This window comes from Mesoplodon densirostris, chromosome 9, assembly GCF_025265405.1.
Source record: "Mesoplodon densirostris isolate mMesDen1 chromosome 9, mMesDen1 primary haplotype, whole genome shotgun sequence".
In the NCBI taxonomy this organism is placed as follows: Eukaryota; Metazoa; Chordata; class Mammalia; order Artiodactyla; family Ziphiidae; genus Mesoplodon; species Mesoplodon densirostris.
The window spans coordinates 15,419,907-15,437,004 of NC_082669.1; the positions used below are offsets into that span (position 1 = coordinate 15,419,907).

Genomic DNA, 17,098 nt, shown 5'->3' on the forward strand with positions numbered 1-17,098 from the left:
CATGCTGTATACACAAATACAATTTTTACTGATATTGTAACCTATTCAATGTTACTGATACTATACTACTCTCTACAAAGATTTGTATTAACCGTATTTTCTTATTTTCAGTATTGTAGTATTGTTGATGTCCTAGCATCTGGGGTCTTGCTGACATATACAATTTGCTGTCAAAATATCAACTGGAAAACATTAAAATGAATGGGTACATGTTTTAAGTGATCCCCTCTAATTCTTTCTTTAACCTTGGAACATAAGGAAGAGAGTGCTAGTGACAACCTCAGTGTGGGGCATTTTTAAAGTAATATATGTGCTATGTCTTAGGTAAAAGGTAAAATACGTGTGATATTGAATATATTTAAATTAGATATGAGTGTAGCTTACATTACAATGTACAGTGAAGAAGAGACAACAATGTAGAAACCATGGAAACTCGGCCATACAGATACTTTTTATCGGTTACTAAACTTTGTTTCCTTTAGCAAGATAAGTCAGTTGAGCCAACAATACTTGAATTCCTACTTTAACTATGTTTTCAAATTAAATAAACCAATAGATGTGAGTCCCAACTTACGGTTTTAAAATTTCGAGGAGATGAATTGGTGGGGAGTTCAAATCCTGTTCTGACGGCGAGACACATGGATGGGAGCACTGAAAATAGCTCAGCCGTAGTCAGGGGGTAGTTCTATGGCACATATAAGTTACTTGGAAAGATGAGGCTTTGGGAAAAATTCAACCCCTCGTACCAATGAAAAAAATGAGACAAAAATACCACCAAATGGTGAGCCAGCAGCAGACAATTTGTGAACGAAGAATCAACAATTAAGATACAATATTTAGAAACATTTATGGGCCACATATGCACTGAATTATACAATATGTCATATATTAGGTAGAAAAAAGAAGGCCTTGTATCTCCAAGGCAATGATTTACAATGGATTTGATACCAGACTCAAAATAAAATTTAACTAAACTTCTCAGTGAGATCATCCCTTATCGTTTCAATGAGAAATCCAATGATATCCAATCTCATTGGAGATCATCCAATGAGAAATACTACTGACATTCAGCCCTTTATTACCTGGGTATATATTTTTAGCCCTCTGGAAAGCCAACAAATTCAACAATATCAACATATTTATTTTTTTGTAGATGTTAAAAACAAGCAGGGAAAATGTCTCAATCAGCATTTTTATCCTCAACACTTAGCACAGTGCCTGTCAAATAGCAAACACTCAGTAGATATTTGCTGAATGAATGCATGAGTACTTATTATGAGCCAGGCATCATGTCAGCAGCTAACAAAATTTTCAGGAGTTAAATAGTTTTCAAAATTCTCTACTGGCTTTTCTTAGTGTAATTACAGAGTGAAAAATAGAAAAAACCTGAGTAAGAGAAAAATGGCTACATTGAGAGTGTGACTTCATAATTGCTATTATCAATGATGAAACAAAATTAAAAAACCGTAAATATATTTGACACTGTTCTCTCCAAACCTGACCAGGTTTATAAATCCTACAGAAAATTTAATTAACAGTAAATAAAGACAAATGAACTTCAAATGGCTTTTGAACATAATTTTTATTTAAGCATGGTCTTTTAGCATGGTTCACCCTAGAGTGCAACCTTTTCGTTACGTTAATAGAGAGTTCAGGGCTACAGGGCCATTATAATGTTGCTGGTGTTGGTACAACTTCATCAGAAAGGTATGAATATGACCCGCAGGAAAAACAATCCACAAAGAGAACACAATGAAAACATCCACTGTTTTACAAATCACTCTGTTACCACAGACACAAAATGGCAGTTACTGTTAGTAAATCAGCCACAGAACACTTTAAAAGAATCTTTAGACAAGGAAATGGGAATTCCTTTGTGGGAGATAGGGTCTTCATCCACAATTTTTAAGTAGAAAATATTTCAAGGTCAGGCATCTTTCTTATCCACAAAACAACGCTAAGCCAACATACATTTCAAGGGGTATATTAAAGGAGATACAATATCTTTACAACTATCTTCTTGAGTAGGTATTTCAATGAATTTTCTGCAGGATATAAGTAGCCTGAAATTCAGCAGCAAAATATTGCGACATAAGTAAATACAGTGTCAATGTGTTGTTATATTGTAGAAGAGAATACATAAAGGACAAACAATGATAATTTAATCATATAAAACATGATACATAGCTGAAATACAGTCCACTTAAATAGCTTTGTGACCAAGAATGTTAAATACTGTACTAAATGCCATTTTAAACATAAAATCTCTTAAACTTTTGTGCTTAAACTTTTTTTTCTGTTAAACTATTTCTTATTTTCAATACTGCCACTGTAACTGATATTACCACAGATCACAATTTGCACAGACACATCAACATGAAGACATTTACTTATGAGAAAATAAGTCACTTGTCATTAGTTCACAGTGTGGGAAAGTGGTGTATACTCAGTCTGGAGAAGGGCTTTCAGTTAATCACCAAGTCCTTCACAGAAATTTCCTGATATCAGATGCAGTACAAGATTTAAAAGAACGGAAAACAACACATCACAAGTTGGAAGGAAAAATAAACTTTTTGATTCCTCATGGGTATCGTCTAAGTGACCTTCGTCTTCTGTTGTAGAAGTGCCTGAGCCCATGTTGTCGTGAAAAATTCATCATGTAATTTTGTTTGCGAGTGCTGTTAAAATCAGAAAGGACAGAGGCAGGGGAGGGAAAGGAGAAAGAGCATGTAAGTCCCATCATTGAAAGCACAATCTAGAACCTTAGTCTAGGTCCTAAGTTACCCTGATACTTATTTGAAATTTTTCAGGGTTAATAGGTCATGCTGACATTACCACCCCAGAATAGAAGAACTAAAGGTTGACACCTGAATTCACTGCCTTTGGCCTTGAAGAAATTCCCTTCTTTTCATGAGTGAGGCCCGAACCAGAAAAAATGGTAAATTCTCTTGATTCATTGCAAAACTGGACCGAAACTTTTTGGATTTTTAATTTCATTCTTGAACTTTTTCTGAAAACATTTACTTGGATGGAGTTCATTTGAGACAAGGTGCGGGCTGTACCCATTACCTTATTTAAATACGTCTTTAACAAGTAGAAAGCATAATCTGATTCTTTCAGCAAACATTTTCATTTAAAGCTTAAAAAGCAAAAACAAAGGGAAAACAAACTTGTTATCTGAATCAGCTTGAGCTTCCTATTTTATGCAGTCTCAGGGGCAAAATAAGGAAGAAAGTTTTTTTCTCAGAAGGTCGGATTCCACTGCCTTCCTCAAACAATAAGCAGCTTGGGTCATATTCTATACACATGGCCTTATGAAGGAGACACCCCACTGAAAAAAGATCATAAAATACTAAGAAAGTGTAATTCAATGTATAGATGTCAATGTATGTGTATATATTCCCTCCATGTATGTACATACACGTTCATGCATACATACTCTACGTGAAGCTGATAAAAATACTGAAAATGGATTTTAGGAGCCTGTAGGAATATGCACGATACTGGTAGAGACAGCTGTTAAAGTTTTGGTATCAAAATGTAATTTAAAAAGGATCATTATCCATAAGGTCACTGACAAGAATCAGACTCCTTTCACACATGGACTGGAGTGACAACATGTCTCTATGTAGCATTGAAGTGTGGTTTTTAAGTGTGAGCCTCTTAGTATTTTCCAAATTCACTGAGTCTCTTGAATACTGTCTGGTCCTAAAGTCTTTTCCTCCTTAATTTTATGGGAACATAAAATGGGTATGGAGCAGGATAATGTCATGTGATGTGCTATCACCATGAAGGTCAGTCAATATGACATGAACTTGAGTCACGGTAAAGAGGTGGGAATGGATAATTTTGCACTGAGCAGTGTATTCTTCTGAGTTATTAATGATCAACAGACCAGGCAAGGTGTAAAATGATACTGTTTTACCTAGGATATTATACTAACACTTGTAACATACAGAAACCTTTAAAATAGGATTTTCTAGATGTTTGATCATTAGAAAAGAAAATTTATAATAAAATCTCTCAAAGGAAAATGCATAAAGTGAACTTCATCAGATATGTTTAATCAAAAAGCAATAGTATCTGTGCTGAAAACTTGATAAAAAGAAGACATCACATTGATATATATTTTGCAAAATAAAGTGCTAATAACTTTTCACCCTGGATTTCTATACTATCAAAATGCTAGAAACTATAGAATGGAAACAAAATATACTCTGAAGACACTGTAGAGAAAAAGAAAAAAATCAGGTTTCGTCTTCAGGTAGCTTGACTATCCTCCTTGCTCCCCTGTGTCAACCAAGTTGACCTGTTTCAATGTCATAGTTGAAGAAGGAAATGAATGCATCCATTATTCATTAGCTGCTATAAGTACTAGTTGCTGCCTACGTAAAGTCTAGTTACAAAAAACGGACAACGACCTAATGTATTGAACTAATCAAGTGTCAGGAGAAAGAAACCTCTCACCTCTTTAGTCACAGAAGATTGGGACTGGCACTAGCTGTCTTCCTGCCAGCATCCTAGGATAACTTGTGGCCCTTTCCCTGAATTTCCCTGAGCTATTACAGTGGCCCCCTAAGCTAGCCTCCACATTCTCTCCCCTTATGAAAGAAACACCACTGAAAAGATACTATGAAATACTAAGAAAGTATCACCGAATGTGTAATTGTATGTATGTGTGTGTGTGCATCTTCCCACGCATACATACAATGAATTTTGCACACCAGTTTCAGTAAACTTTCCCTCAAATGCTGGCTTTATCTTGTTAAAAAAAAAATACAACAAAACCATTCATAATCCTTGTAAGTCAACTTCGCCAGCTATTTCAAGTCCTCCACATGTTTCACTTACTCTGTTTTTCAAGTCCTTTCATCCGCTACACCTCACACAGACATCTCTATTCAGACTCACCTTGAGCCCCATCCATCTGCCTTATTGGACAATCCCCAACACAGCTTCCTAAAATTCCTACTCATTTTCAAGTATCACATTTTCTTTCTTGCTTACCCCCTGCAGTAGGGATTTCCGCCCCCTCCTGTGAACCCCCATAGTGCTCAGTTTCTGCTTTGCATGGAGATGATTTGTGTTCACCTCTTGGCTCCCCATTGACTAAACTGCGGTGGGTGTCGTGGATGTGCCCCACTCCCTCCAGCCCCACATCAGAGTGCTGAGCCTCCTGCCTGACCCCTGGGGGGTCAAGGCATGTTTGTTGAACTTATGGTGACTTACTGATTGGATTCCTGTTGTAAATCATTACTCTTTAACTATAAGGAATAATTGCAAAGTTAAAGCAATGAAAATATTCCGTTGAAAACACATTTAAAGATATAAGGTACTCAAAGAGAATTTAAAATAGTTAAAATATCTTACACGGTAAAAAGATAAACTCAGAACACTCAAGATATTTAGTTACCTTAATGTGACCGAGATGGACATGAAAGTGACCTCCATATCCGGGAACAAAGGAACATTTAATTTGAACAAAAGTTGATGTGCATGTTTAATGGCTTTAAAGCCACTTCTCCATATAACTATTTACTTATTATGGACTGATTTAAATTCTTCATTTTTGTATGTGAGAAAATAAATATTAACAGGTTGCAGATCTTTTAATACCTTGATAATCAATCAGTCCAGCTTGGAAGCTGACCTCTACTTTAGGAGGCATTTTGATTCACTGGATACCCTTTAATTTTGAATACATTTTCGTATCAGTAGCATATCTTTGGATCTCTGCGAATGTTGATATGCACTCAGCATTTGCTATAGATGTCTAGTGTTTTGTAGTCACATTAGAAATGGCCACATTTTCAAAGCACACTTGAAACTAACTAGTAATTTTGTTATGTAAAGCATAAATATCTCTGGAGACAGTTAAGTTGGAATCTAACAAAGCAGATTTTTCCAGTTCATAAGCTTTTGAAAATCAAACACCATGGGAAGCTATACCAAAGTGCTGCCTGCTTCGAGGACCATTTAATAAACTGACATGGTTATTAAACTTGTTGTGGCTTCTAAAATGTCTAAGTTATAGGATTGGGCATTAGGGGAATTTTAAACAAGTATAAAGATCTCATGCTTATTATCTTTTTTTGTGAAGCAGATCTGAGAGCCTATTTTTGTTTTTGATACATGTAGATGTATAGTTATAGATAAAACTATAACCAAAATAATTAAGGTGTGGTGGAATTTTAAGGATTTATTTCTTCACTGTGATTATAGGGGAAAGTATTTTTATTATAATTCCAGTGAAATCAGGTAATATTCATCCCAAGGCATATCAACTACAGTACTTATTAATTTGCTTTGATTCTGAATAGAACTAGGTCCATTTATAAACTCCCATTATGAGTTAAGTCATTGAAGGAAGGGAGAATGATGACTTTTTGGAAATGCTAACTTAAATTTCCATTATCACTGAGGGAATTTGGGGACTTTAGACAGCATATGGAATAATAAAATGCATCCCTGTTTCTGCATAGGAAATACAGATATTGCAAGTTTTTTCAAGGACTAGTGACTGTGTTCTCTCGAACTGCTCTTCTGCACTGGAGCCACTATCTTAGGTTATTATTATGAAAAAAGTTGACTGATTTTTTAATTGATTCTAAAGAAAATGGGGAAGATAGAGACTTGGTAGAAGTAATTTGAACTCACAGAAATTTAGGTATTTTTACTGTTCAGTAATTTATTTTTCATCAAAACAAAATGATACAATAAATAATATTTTATATCAATGCAAAAATAAGAATCCAGTGACTGCCATTATCTTTCAGAGAAATATTGATGAGAGTAGAATGGGAAGCTGCCACTGAAACTAATCAATGAAACTGCCCTGTATAGAAGAAAAAAAAGTACATTTTACTTTCAAGGCCATGTGTTTTCAGGAGGGCTACATGTAGGTAAGTGTGGGCTCATATATCTCACAAATGTAGAAGGTTTCATTCTTTTCCCTGCTGAATGAGGATAGGAATAATATCTGATATTGTGTGCCTTGGGGAATTGTAAGGATTAAATGAAAGCTTCTAGTAGAATATGCATTTGTTTAATAAATGATAAACATTTTACCTTCTTTCCTAAGTTTAAAGTATCTCCATCAGAGGACCAATGTAAATATATATTAAAGAAGGCCAATCTTACCTAAGGATTCCTTCTTTCCTAAGTTTTAAAGTTTCTCTATTAGAGAGCAAATGTAAATATATATTTAAAAAGGCCAATCTTACCTAAGGATAGCATCTAGAACTCACAAATATTATGAATAAACCCATTCCCTTTTGCCTGTTCATTTATTAACTTAGAATAAAATTAAGAAGTCTAGGCATCCTCACTTATCTCCAGCACAAGAGATCTTTTGAAAGACACTCCATTTAATCAAAGCCCCTAGCTCTTTTCCACACATTTCTATTTTCACTTTCCCCTCATAACAAACTTATAAACTGTTAACGTTTCAAGAGCACCTAACAAAATCCCAGGCACAGAGTCAAACATTCAAATGAAGGAATGCTGATTGGTACTCTGGTCTATACTCTTGTGCCCCATATTGTATACATCAGAAAATTACCACAATTTGGCTGAACTCCGAGTTTACATGATATAGGTTTCAAGTGTTCCAGTATATTTCAGTATCACATATAACTTTGTTTTCACAGGTTTTTTTTTCAGTTGCAAAGGTCTTCTACAAAACTTCTCAGTTAACGTAGGTAACACTGACGAAACTATTAGTAAACAGTTCCCCGGAATTAGTAAGAGGACTTACCTTACTCTAGTGGAAAACCAATGACAGCAAATAATGAAATATAACACAAGTTAAAAAATGCCTTTCAACACATGCAGCACTGTGATTAGTCATAAAAGTCTGATCAGGTTTAGATGCGATATAGGATTTTTCATCTCTTTTGAAAATAAAAATTAAAGAAGTTATTTCTTATTCTCCTATACCTAATATATACATATATTTAACTTTTCTATGTAATGCAACATGCAATATTTGCTCATAACCGTATGTCAAGGTACATGTAGCTATAGTACTACATTTGGCATAAATGTTGCATATAAAGTATAAATATGAAAGTAATAGTTTAATAACTACCATTAATTTTATTATTTGATTTTTCAATTATTTACATTTTAGAACATACTTATTCCTGAATATATTAAGGAATGGGCTCTTAAAAATACGTAAGTCCTCTATATCAAACAACACAATCAAATTTAATAAAGGATAAATATGCTTTGCAACAAATGTAATCTGCTGTTCTCCATAAATCATTTGTGCCAAAACTGTGACAGTATCTTGATAATGAATACATGAGGGAATAGCCATGATGGAACTCATATTATAAAATCTGATAAATGCCTTTAAGACCATAGTTAGCAGCATATGCGTTTCCAATTCTCAGCAAATGTGGTAATAATTCACTTTTTCGTACATCAATTCACAAAGGCTGACTCTTTACTGAGCCATTTGCTTTCAAGGGACACATGCAAAAATTGGCCCGCTTCCTTGTACACATGACAGGTTGTGACTTAGACACGTACACAGGAAATGTGATGTGTGAATGAAATGCATAGTTGGGTGAGGGAGATTCTTAGGGTAGAAGGGTGAGTGCCCAGCAATAAGACAAAGGATTCCCTTTTATCCTAAGAAGAACCCCACCAGCATGGATCTTGTAAGGGATCTGCCCAAATGTATTCAAAAACATTTACTGAAAAACAAATAGTCTACACTAGCCAATGAATTCAGAGACATTAGGTTTCTGATGCTTGATTGTCAATGACTGTGTTAAGCTGCATCACTCAGACTTTACGGATGAGGACTTTTTGTAAGCTAGTGAGGCTGGAAAAAAGTGATCTGTCAATTCAGTTCATCTGTTCTGTGGCAGATTAGCAAAGGCTTATCGTCATGAAGTGCTTTCCATGTGCAGGTTTTATTGAAAAACATCATCAGAGTGGGGAGATTACACTCTCAAACAAGCATAAGGCATAAGTGACTTCGCTTGTTAAATGCTAAAACTGTGGTTTTTATCTTTATGGTGTGGGGCTTATTCTGTATATCCATATTTATGAAACAAATCCTTCTGGATGGAGTATCTTAGAATTAAACCATTAAATTAAAACTATATTCTCTATCTTGCTCATTTAGGATGCACTCCTAAACTCTGAAATATTTTCAAAAGTGCTACATTTTTTTCTCATCAAACTCATGTTTCTTCTTGGTTAATATGGGCAATACTGGGGTTAGACTCAAGATACCACGCGTGACCAGTTTTTCTTTCTAGGAGTTTTTAGCATGTGTTCTTAGTGCACGTGCACAAAAGCTAAACTATGGTAATAAAGCTAGATTAGGGCCAATCTTTACTCAGAAAAGAAAATATGTTCTAAAAATGTATACCCCCAACCATTGGTTGCAAAAAACATATTAGTTGCCCTATCTGCGGCATTCAATTAGGCAGGGCTTGTATCTCTTGAGATATGCACCTCAGCCTCCTGTGCCCTCCACACTTAAGGAGTTAACATTATTATTATTATTATTTTTTTGCGGTACGCGGGCCTCTCACTGTTGTGGCCTCTCCCGTTGTGGAGCACAGGCTCCAGACGCGCAGGCTCAGCGGCCATGGCTCACGGGCCCAGCCGCTCCGCGGCATGTGGGATCTTCCCAGACCGGGGCACGAACCCGTGTCCCCTGCATCGGCAGGCGGACTCTCAACCACTGCGCCACCAGGGAAGCCCAGGAGTTAACATTATTAGTTCCTATAACTAAGTGTTATTATACAAAAGTATAGTTAATTAGGAGGATATTTTGAATTTAATAGGGCTTTATGGGAGTATTCCACCTCTCCATTTCTAAATATACATCTACTGCAGCAAAGTTATAATTAGTAATATTTGTGAATTGTGACATGAACCTTGGCTGGCTTCTTTGTGCTTTACTTGGTTGCAAGACACTTGGAAAAATTATTATATTTTATTTTTCTGAATTATCTGGAACTTCATTTTTTTTTTTTTTTTTTTTTTTTTTTTTTGCGATATGCGGACCTCTCACTGTTGTGGCCTCTCCCGTTGCGGAGCACAGGCTCCGGACATGCAGGCCCAGCAGCCATGGCTCACGGGCCCAGCCGCTCCGCGGCATGTGGGATCTTCCTGGACCGGGGCACGAACGTGTGTCCCCTGCATCGGCAGGCGGACTCTCAACCACTGCGCCACCAGGGAAGCCCGAACTTCATTTTTAAGCTCATCAAATAAATGAATTAAAGTAACTGTTTTGTAGAGCTACTAAGGGCATATTAACTAGCAAATGCCTTAAAACATTTTGTGACTCTTCTGAAAATAAGCAGTTTGAAAGAATACAGTGGCATAGAAATATTAAATCCTAAGACAAGAGCAAAACATCAAAAACATGGTTCTGAAAATATAATTTCTTTGTACCGTATTTTTTAAACAACTCATTGATTGAACTCAGCTTTATGAAGTATTTCTTCTTTCCAAAAAAGAAGGAAAACAAAGTGACTCCTTTAGTTTTAACAAATTTTAACATATTATATATATAAACACACATATTTATATAAATATATAAAATTTTATGGTAACACGTGTAAAGCTATAATTTAAAATTATTCACCAAAAGAAGACTGAATAAAACTCAAGTCATGCAAGACTCTGCATGTGTGGCAATGCTGTTTTCTCATTTGAAATGTTTTAGTGCCCTGAGACTTTGAAACAATCATGTGGAATAAGAGCAGACAGGTGCCTACGTGCTAAACTCTTCGAAGTCTTAACATTCTGGAGATGGCATAAAAGTGAAGTCTTTATAAATACAGATGATTGCTCCAGAAAAATACCAGAAATGCTAGGTTTCTGGGATCTTATATAGTCTGACCTTGATTCTTGTAATAATATCATGGTTCTGGTTACTGCTTATAAAACTTAATACCAACAGCATATACCAGAAGGTTCACCAGAAGGTATACCAGAAGGTTCCCTGGGGCGCTGTGTGATGAGAACCTCTGAAGCAGCAGGTCAACTCTGTTCTGCCCCCAAATTGTCAAGGGGTTATTTTATACCATGGAGTATATTTGTACTTCTGACCCCACCTACTCTTTAATCTTAGTACATGGGAGGGAACTGAGGTGATAATATGCCTTTGAAATCCAAACTGCATAACTGCAATTGCTTGGTTGTATGGGGGGATAAGAAATATCCTTTCAAACCCATGACATGTTAACAGTTGTTGTATCTACCCAAGGTCAGTATTAGCATCCTGCCTTCTACTGAGGACTGTCAAGCTTTGAACTTTCCATAAACGTTGGTAATGCTTTGTCAGGCACAGGAAGCCCCATTAAGGTAAACTGTCTTGGCAAGAGACTTGAAAGATAAAAACTGGTTATTGACTCTAAATTTGATTCTCAACCAGTTTATTAGAATGAACTGAGGTGCTTTTACAAAAGACCGATGCTCAGGTCTCACTGAAGATCAATTTAAATCAAGTAATCCGTAGGTATGGGCATGGACATTGGGACACTCATTGATGCTTCCAAAAGCTCCTAAGTGATTCTGATGTTCAATCAGATTGAGAAGCGCTGCTCTGAAAGGAAAGTAGCCAGAGCATAATGGCTAGAGGGTTGGCTTTTGGTCTGTCTGGATATCTCTCTCTCTGAACTTACCATACGTCATTCATTTTAGAGCCCAGGTTAGTCTATTCTCCTGGAATAATGCAGTCTGAGGAAATCAAAATCTAAGTAAAACATCAGCCTCATAATATAGATTCAAGTGAGTCTGGACTGTTACTTTAAACTTCAACTCTATCTTATGGAGGCAGAGCCCAGCAAGTTGTCCAAAGCAGCAGAGCGCACAGTGGGAGCTTGTGTAGGAACCGGGTTGCTCTTGGATTTGGGGATTGATATGGATGCCATGCAAGCAGGTGCCTCAGTGAAAACTAAGACGAGGGCTAACTCAAGACTGAAAAATTCAGCTCATGGCTATGATTGAAAGAAAACAAATCTGGTAGGCTTCCTACCAATTAATCACTTAAATTTGCTTTCAAAATGACTGAAATCAGCCAAGGGACTGATTTCGTTTCCGATTTGGTAAACAGAATGAACATTTGAACCTATCTACCGAGAAGATTCGCCTCTCCTTGCCAACCACTTGGAGCCATCAGTCCGAACCCGTCGAGACATAAGCATTCCAGTTCTACAGGAACTAGATTGTTAGAGAAAAAGCAAGTCATCTCACTGTGGAACAGTCAACCCAGTTCGGTGAGAGTGCTGACAACTTTATTCTATGGGAGAAACCGTGGGGGAACACGCTTGACTTCTTAGGCGCTGGGATTGGTCACGAGGAATCTGAAACCACGAATTCTTTCTTCTAGTTTTGACCATGTCATTAAATGGAAGAATGCCCCAGGCATCTGTTGCTAGGACAGGTGTTTGTAATTGGGCACATGTCCTAGTGATACTCTGTACATAGACCAGTACAGATCCTTTTTTCTTTTCAGGATGTCATTCCATTTTATAAGGCAACTCAGATCTGGTAGTAGGCCCTGTTTCCCATTTACCTGGAGACTTCTGTTCGATCCAATTTAATTAATATTGTCAAACCCTTAAATAAACCTTTGCTTATTGAAGTTTTCTAAGGTATATTAAATTATATGCGGGGCTTTGTTATTTCACTGTTGACTAGAGCTGTAGTTTGCCATTGTGGAAGAGTATAAGCCAAAGTGGTCCCATGGGGGTTTCTCATCAGGGACAGTTCTTACTGAATTAAGGAGCATGCCATACCAAAGGAATTTCAAACCTTTCTGAAATGGACATGAGACGCTATGGATCAGATACTCACAGGACGACCTCCACATGGTCCAAAGCCCATTGATCATGACCTGTTCCATTGTGGCGTGGTTGCCACCAGCGCAATAAAACTCCTTTCATCCGTGCCTCCCTGGGTCACAGATAGAAGGACAGAGAGATTAAACACTAGAACACAGAGAACTTTCTGGTAGGTGACTTCCAGACTTCAACTACAATAGTCTAATCTTAATCAACATAACTTTGGGTATGGAATTTAGATTTGCTCAGGTCATAGTATTCTCCTAAGCAGCATCAAGTTTTATTGGCTACTCAAGGATTTGCAATCCTTCTACATCGCTCTCCCTTCTTCCCCTTGCTCCACTAGTACCTGGAAGAGTCACATCTTTAGTCAACAAATGTGACGTGCCTTCTATGTGATGGACACCGTACTAGACGCTGGGGTACCATGCCAGGCAAAACTGACGAAGCTGCCTATCCTCAGCAAATTTTTAAACCGGTGTACCCAGCAGAAGATTAAAAATGTTGTTTCCTAAACGACTAGAAACACTGGTTACCGGGAGGGAAATATGCACAATGCACCCTTGTATTTAATTGTTTTTCTCTCTTCCCTCTTGACCTTATCCTGGCTTCCAGTTGTGCCTGTTGTCCTAATAGAAAACGGTAACACAACTCGGGAGATCTGGATTAGTCTTGGTTCTGCCACCACCTACTTTTGTGGTGTTGGTTCAGTAACTTCACCAAACACTGTTAATTGTTAGGATCATGTGTGACACCATGCTTTTGCTCTCTGACCGCTTACAGGGGGACGTTGTAGGACACCCTCTGAGCCTGTGTGAAGTCCTTCGGCTGGTGCTGCGCGATGACGTGCCAGGTGATCCCGTTGTTGACACTGTACTGCAGCAGCACGGCCTTGTCCACGGCATGGGGGCCACTCAGGTCGCTGTTGCAGCTGTCTGTCTGCGATGTACTCCCAATTTGCAAAACAAACATGATTTTGCTGAACAAACACAGGGGAAACCACATGTAAACAAAAGTCAGGAAGTATTCAAGGAGTTATACGTTCTATTTTTTATCTTTCTCATTCCTAAAGTCCATAATTTTCATGTTCATAATATAGTAAAAGTAGAAGCATCCAGTCTTATGACTAAGTCACATAAGTAACAAAATTTATTGAACTTATCTTTTACATCATACATATGAAAAATAAGCCCAGAAGGCTGGTGTTCTACACAGTGAAAATTTTGACTTTCAAAGATCTTTTTTCTTCTTATGATGTTAGAAATCTTTTTAGAGCATTTCTCCTGAAACACCTTCTGTTCTCTGCAAAGTGATATGGGCCAAATAGGCAGCTGAGGACATGGAGAGGACAGAAAATAAAACCACAGTATTTATGCTACATGCTTTTTACAAATAGCTTCAAGCTGAACAGAATCTGGACAAGGATAAATCATCATGTGTATTTTAGGAAAGGATGTCTGGAGATCAGAGCAGAGGGAAAACTGAGTTAGACACACAGGCTCTGGACAATATCTGCTATCGTGTTTGACGTGTCCTCTTGTTTTTCACAGGCATCCTTGCCCTTAGAAGATACAGTTTTTAAACATAGGAAATCTATCCTCGTAAGATTCCTAGTGATTAACAGGTGGTCAAATAAAGAGCCTGACTTAAACTGGTAAATGCATTAATTAATTTAAAGCAAAGTTACTTGCATGACATGGTGTGCAATCATTAACTAAGTGGCTAGTTGTAGCTATATATGGGGTCAAGGAAGACATCAGGTTGATCTAGATTATGTACATCTTTTTGGTAGGAAAAAAATTGGGGATGGGTGGACACAGCAATTTCTGGCGTCTATGGTTAGTTATATGGTTACTCTACAGGAATTAATTTTTTAATATTTTTATTATTTATCATATTGAAGGCCCCCCAACCCACCTTTCTGCCTCTGAAAATACATTACTAATATTAAGCTTCAAGTAAACATCTACATTCCCACTAACCCAACATTTAATTCTCAAAAATACTCATGCACTTTTCAGCATTCAGTGAGTAGTCTAGTATCTTGCAACCTTTATAAAGCCTTGGAATCTCTTCTTGAGTTACACAGACAATAAGCTGTTTTTGCTCTGGCTAAGGTGGTAGATCTGGGAAGGGCAGGTGGGGAAGGAACCCTCTTGGGTCTCCTTTTCTCTGTCCTCTCTATTCTGCATTGCCATGCAGCTCATAAAGCACGTGAACTTGTAAAGTTCCCATCCAGCCAGCCATCGGCCCTCCACTTCCTTTTATAGCTACATATGCTAAATACAGGAATATGTATGTGTGCATTACTACGCATCTTCTTCACATTCACATTTATATCTACATGCTTGCATATGGTCCATATGAAATTATCTATATAGATTATTCATAACCAATTATTTATTTTTGTCAACTTTACTGAGATACAATTGGCCTCTAACATTGTGCAAGTTCACGGTGTTCAACATGTTGATGTGATACACTTATCCATTTCTTATATTGGGCCATTTCTCCAGGCTTATGCCTATGTTACCAACACTCAGCCAGTGTGTGTGAAGAGACACAAGGTAATTCTACACTAAATTTAAGCAAAGCATAATTCTGAGTTGTGAAAACATATAATGCTTTTTCATACCAAATTCAGATGATATTTAGGTTTCCACTGCTTAGTGCCACCTGTGCCGTAAAGTTCATGATCATTGCTAACAGCGGACAATGAGGCGCTTGTGACTGATTCTATGTCTGGACTACAACCTGGGAGTTGTATTACCTTGCTCGAGTGAGATCCAGAGGTTTGGTGGCAGCTTGCCTTATTTGACAGCCGTTAAAATAGAGTGAGTCTCCATGGGCATAGGGTGCCAGCTGCCCACAGCCACTTCCTATCACTCCACCTTGAATAGTCTCCCAGTTTGCCTCAGTGACTCTTGCGGACTCAAAATTATCTTTAATATAACTGGGAAGATCATGACTGAAAACAGAGCAATCATCTCCTAGAGGGAAAGGAATAGTTGCAAAAATTAGCTGGAACAAGCAGAATCATCCAAGATTAAGAACAAGCATTCAATTTCAGATTTAATCCAATCAATTTCAGATTTATTGTAAGAATGACAAAATACCAAGCAGATAGAGACTCCCGGAAATGCATGTTTCTCTTTTATTTCAGTTGACTTGTGTTGCTGAAAAATACCATTATCTTTGAGTCAATGTTTACTAAAATATGTAGGTGCTAATGTGCTTATTTCTTGTGTAAGCCCATTGTTAAAAAACTACAGCATCTGGTTGGGCCTGTATGTTTACCAATGACGTGTCTCCAGAGGGTGATCTCACCCTGGCATTAGAGACAACCTAATTTCTTGTCCCTAGCGTGATTTTGTAGCAGAAAATAAGTCATGTTCTTGTTCTCCTTCTAGTTCTTATATTTGATGATGCTTGAGAGCAGAGTCTATATTTTATTCATTGTTGGATCCCAGCACCTAGCACAACATTGAGCACATATAAATGTTGGATCCCAGCACCTAGCACAATACTGAGCACATATAAAATATTCCATCATCAAGCTGGGATAAATACATGAATAAAAAACTGGAAGTGTCTCTGAGAGACCACAGAGCTGAAATATGGGCATTTAAGGAAGGTGCTACTTTAGCTTATGTGTATGTCTTCGCATTTCTCCTTCACTGGAACAGAACAACTCTTCTCAATGTCTACAATAGTTCAAAATCAAAAGGTCATAGCTCTGTTGGATCAGGGAAGAGGGCAAATTCCAGACACCTAGGACTCCTTGTGAGACAGTTGATTTGCTCATTTGCCTAAAGTTCAAATTCTCCAGCTAATATACAAACAGACCCAGTTGGTCTCAGTGGTAATGAGGCCAGGGGAAAAAGAGGGCAGCTAAGTAATTTCTAACCTCAGAGATGTGCAGTGGTCTGCATTTACCATACTCATTTCACTTGGAGGCAAGGAAGTAGCATCTACCAAGAAATCTAGATGGATTCTACTCAGTGCAAATCTATGGGCTCTTCCACTGTACCCTTGGGGAAGCTGTATAGTTTGGTTCTCTTTGGGTAACTCTCTCAGCTCTGAGAGACAGCAAGGCTGACTGGAAAGGACAACTTGAGTTCTGGTCTTCTTACTGACATGTCCTTGCTATGTGACCTTAGGCAAGTCACTTAACCTCCCTGAGCCTCAGTTTCTTTACCTGTAAAGTGGGAATAATGATATTAACCATAGCTAATTTATGGGGAATATCATAAATACTAAATGACTCTGCTGAATGT

At 37.5% G+C, this 17,098-nt stretch overlaps 1 protein-coding gene across 2 annotated transcripts in view; it reads right to left on the minus strand.

Annotated features, from left to right (window-relative positions):
* Positions 1-2,581: 2,581 nt before the first annotated feature.
* The window catches only part of RELN (reelin), a 527,861-nt gene continuing 513,344 nt past the window's right edge, over positions 2,582-17,098 (minus strand). Inside the window, exons 61-65 of one of the 2 annotated variants that reach the window (XM_060107638.1) lie at positions 15,592-15,811; positions 13,603-13,800; positions 12,835-12,933; positions 7,757-7,762; positions 2,582-2,678 (exon numbers count right to left, since the gene is read on the minus strand). In XM_060107638.1, the coding sequence (XP_059963621.1) occupies positions 2,582-2,678; positions 7,757-7,762; positions 12,835-12,933; positions 13,603-13,800; positions 15,592-15,811 (620 nt within the window). The remainder of the gene's footprint in view (positions 2,679-7,756; positions 7,763-12,834; positions 12,934-13,602; positions 13,801-15,591; positions 15,812-17,098) is intronic. The other variant, XM_060107639.1, reaches the window with a different exon arrangement.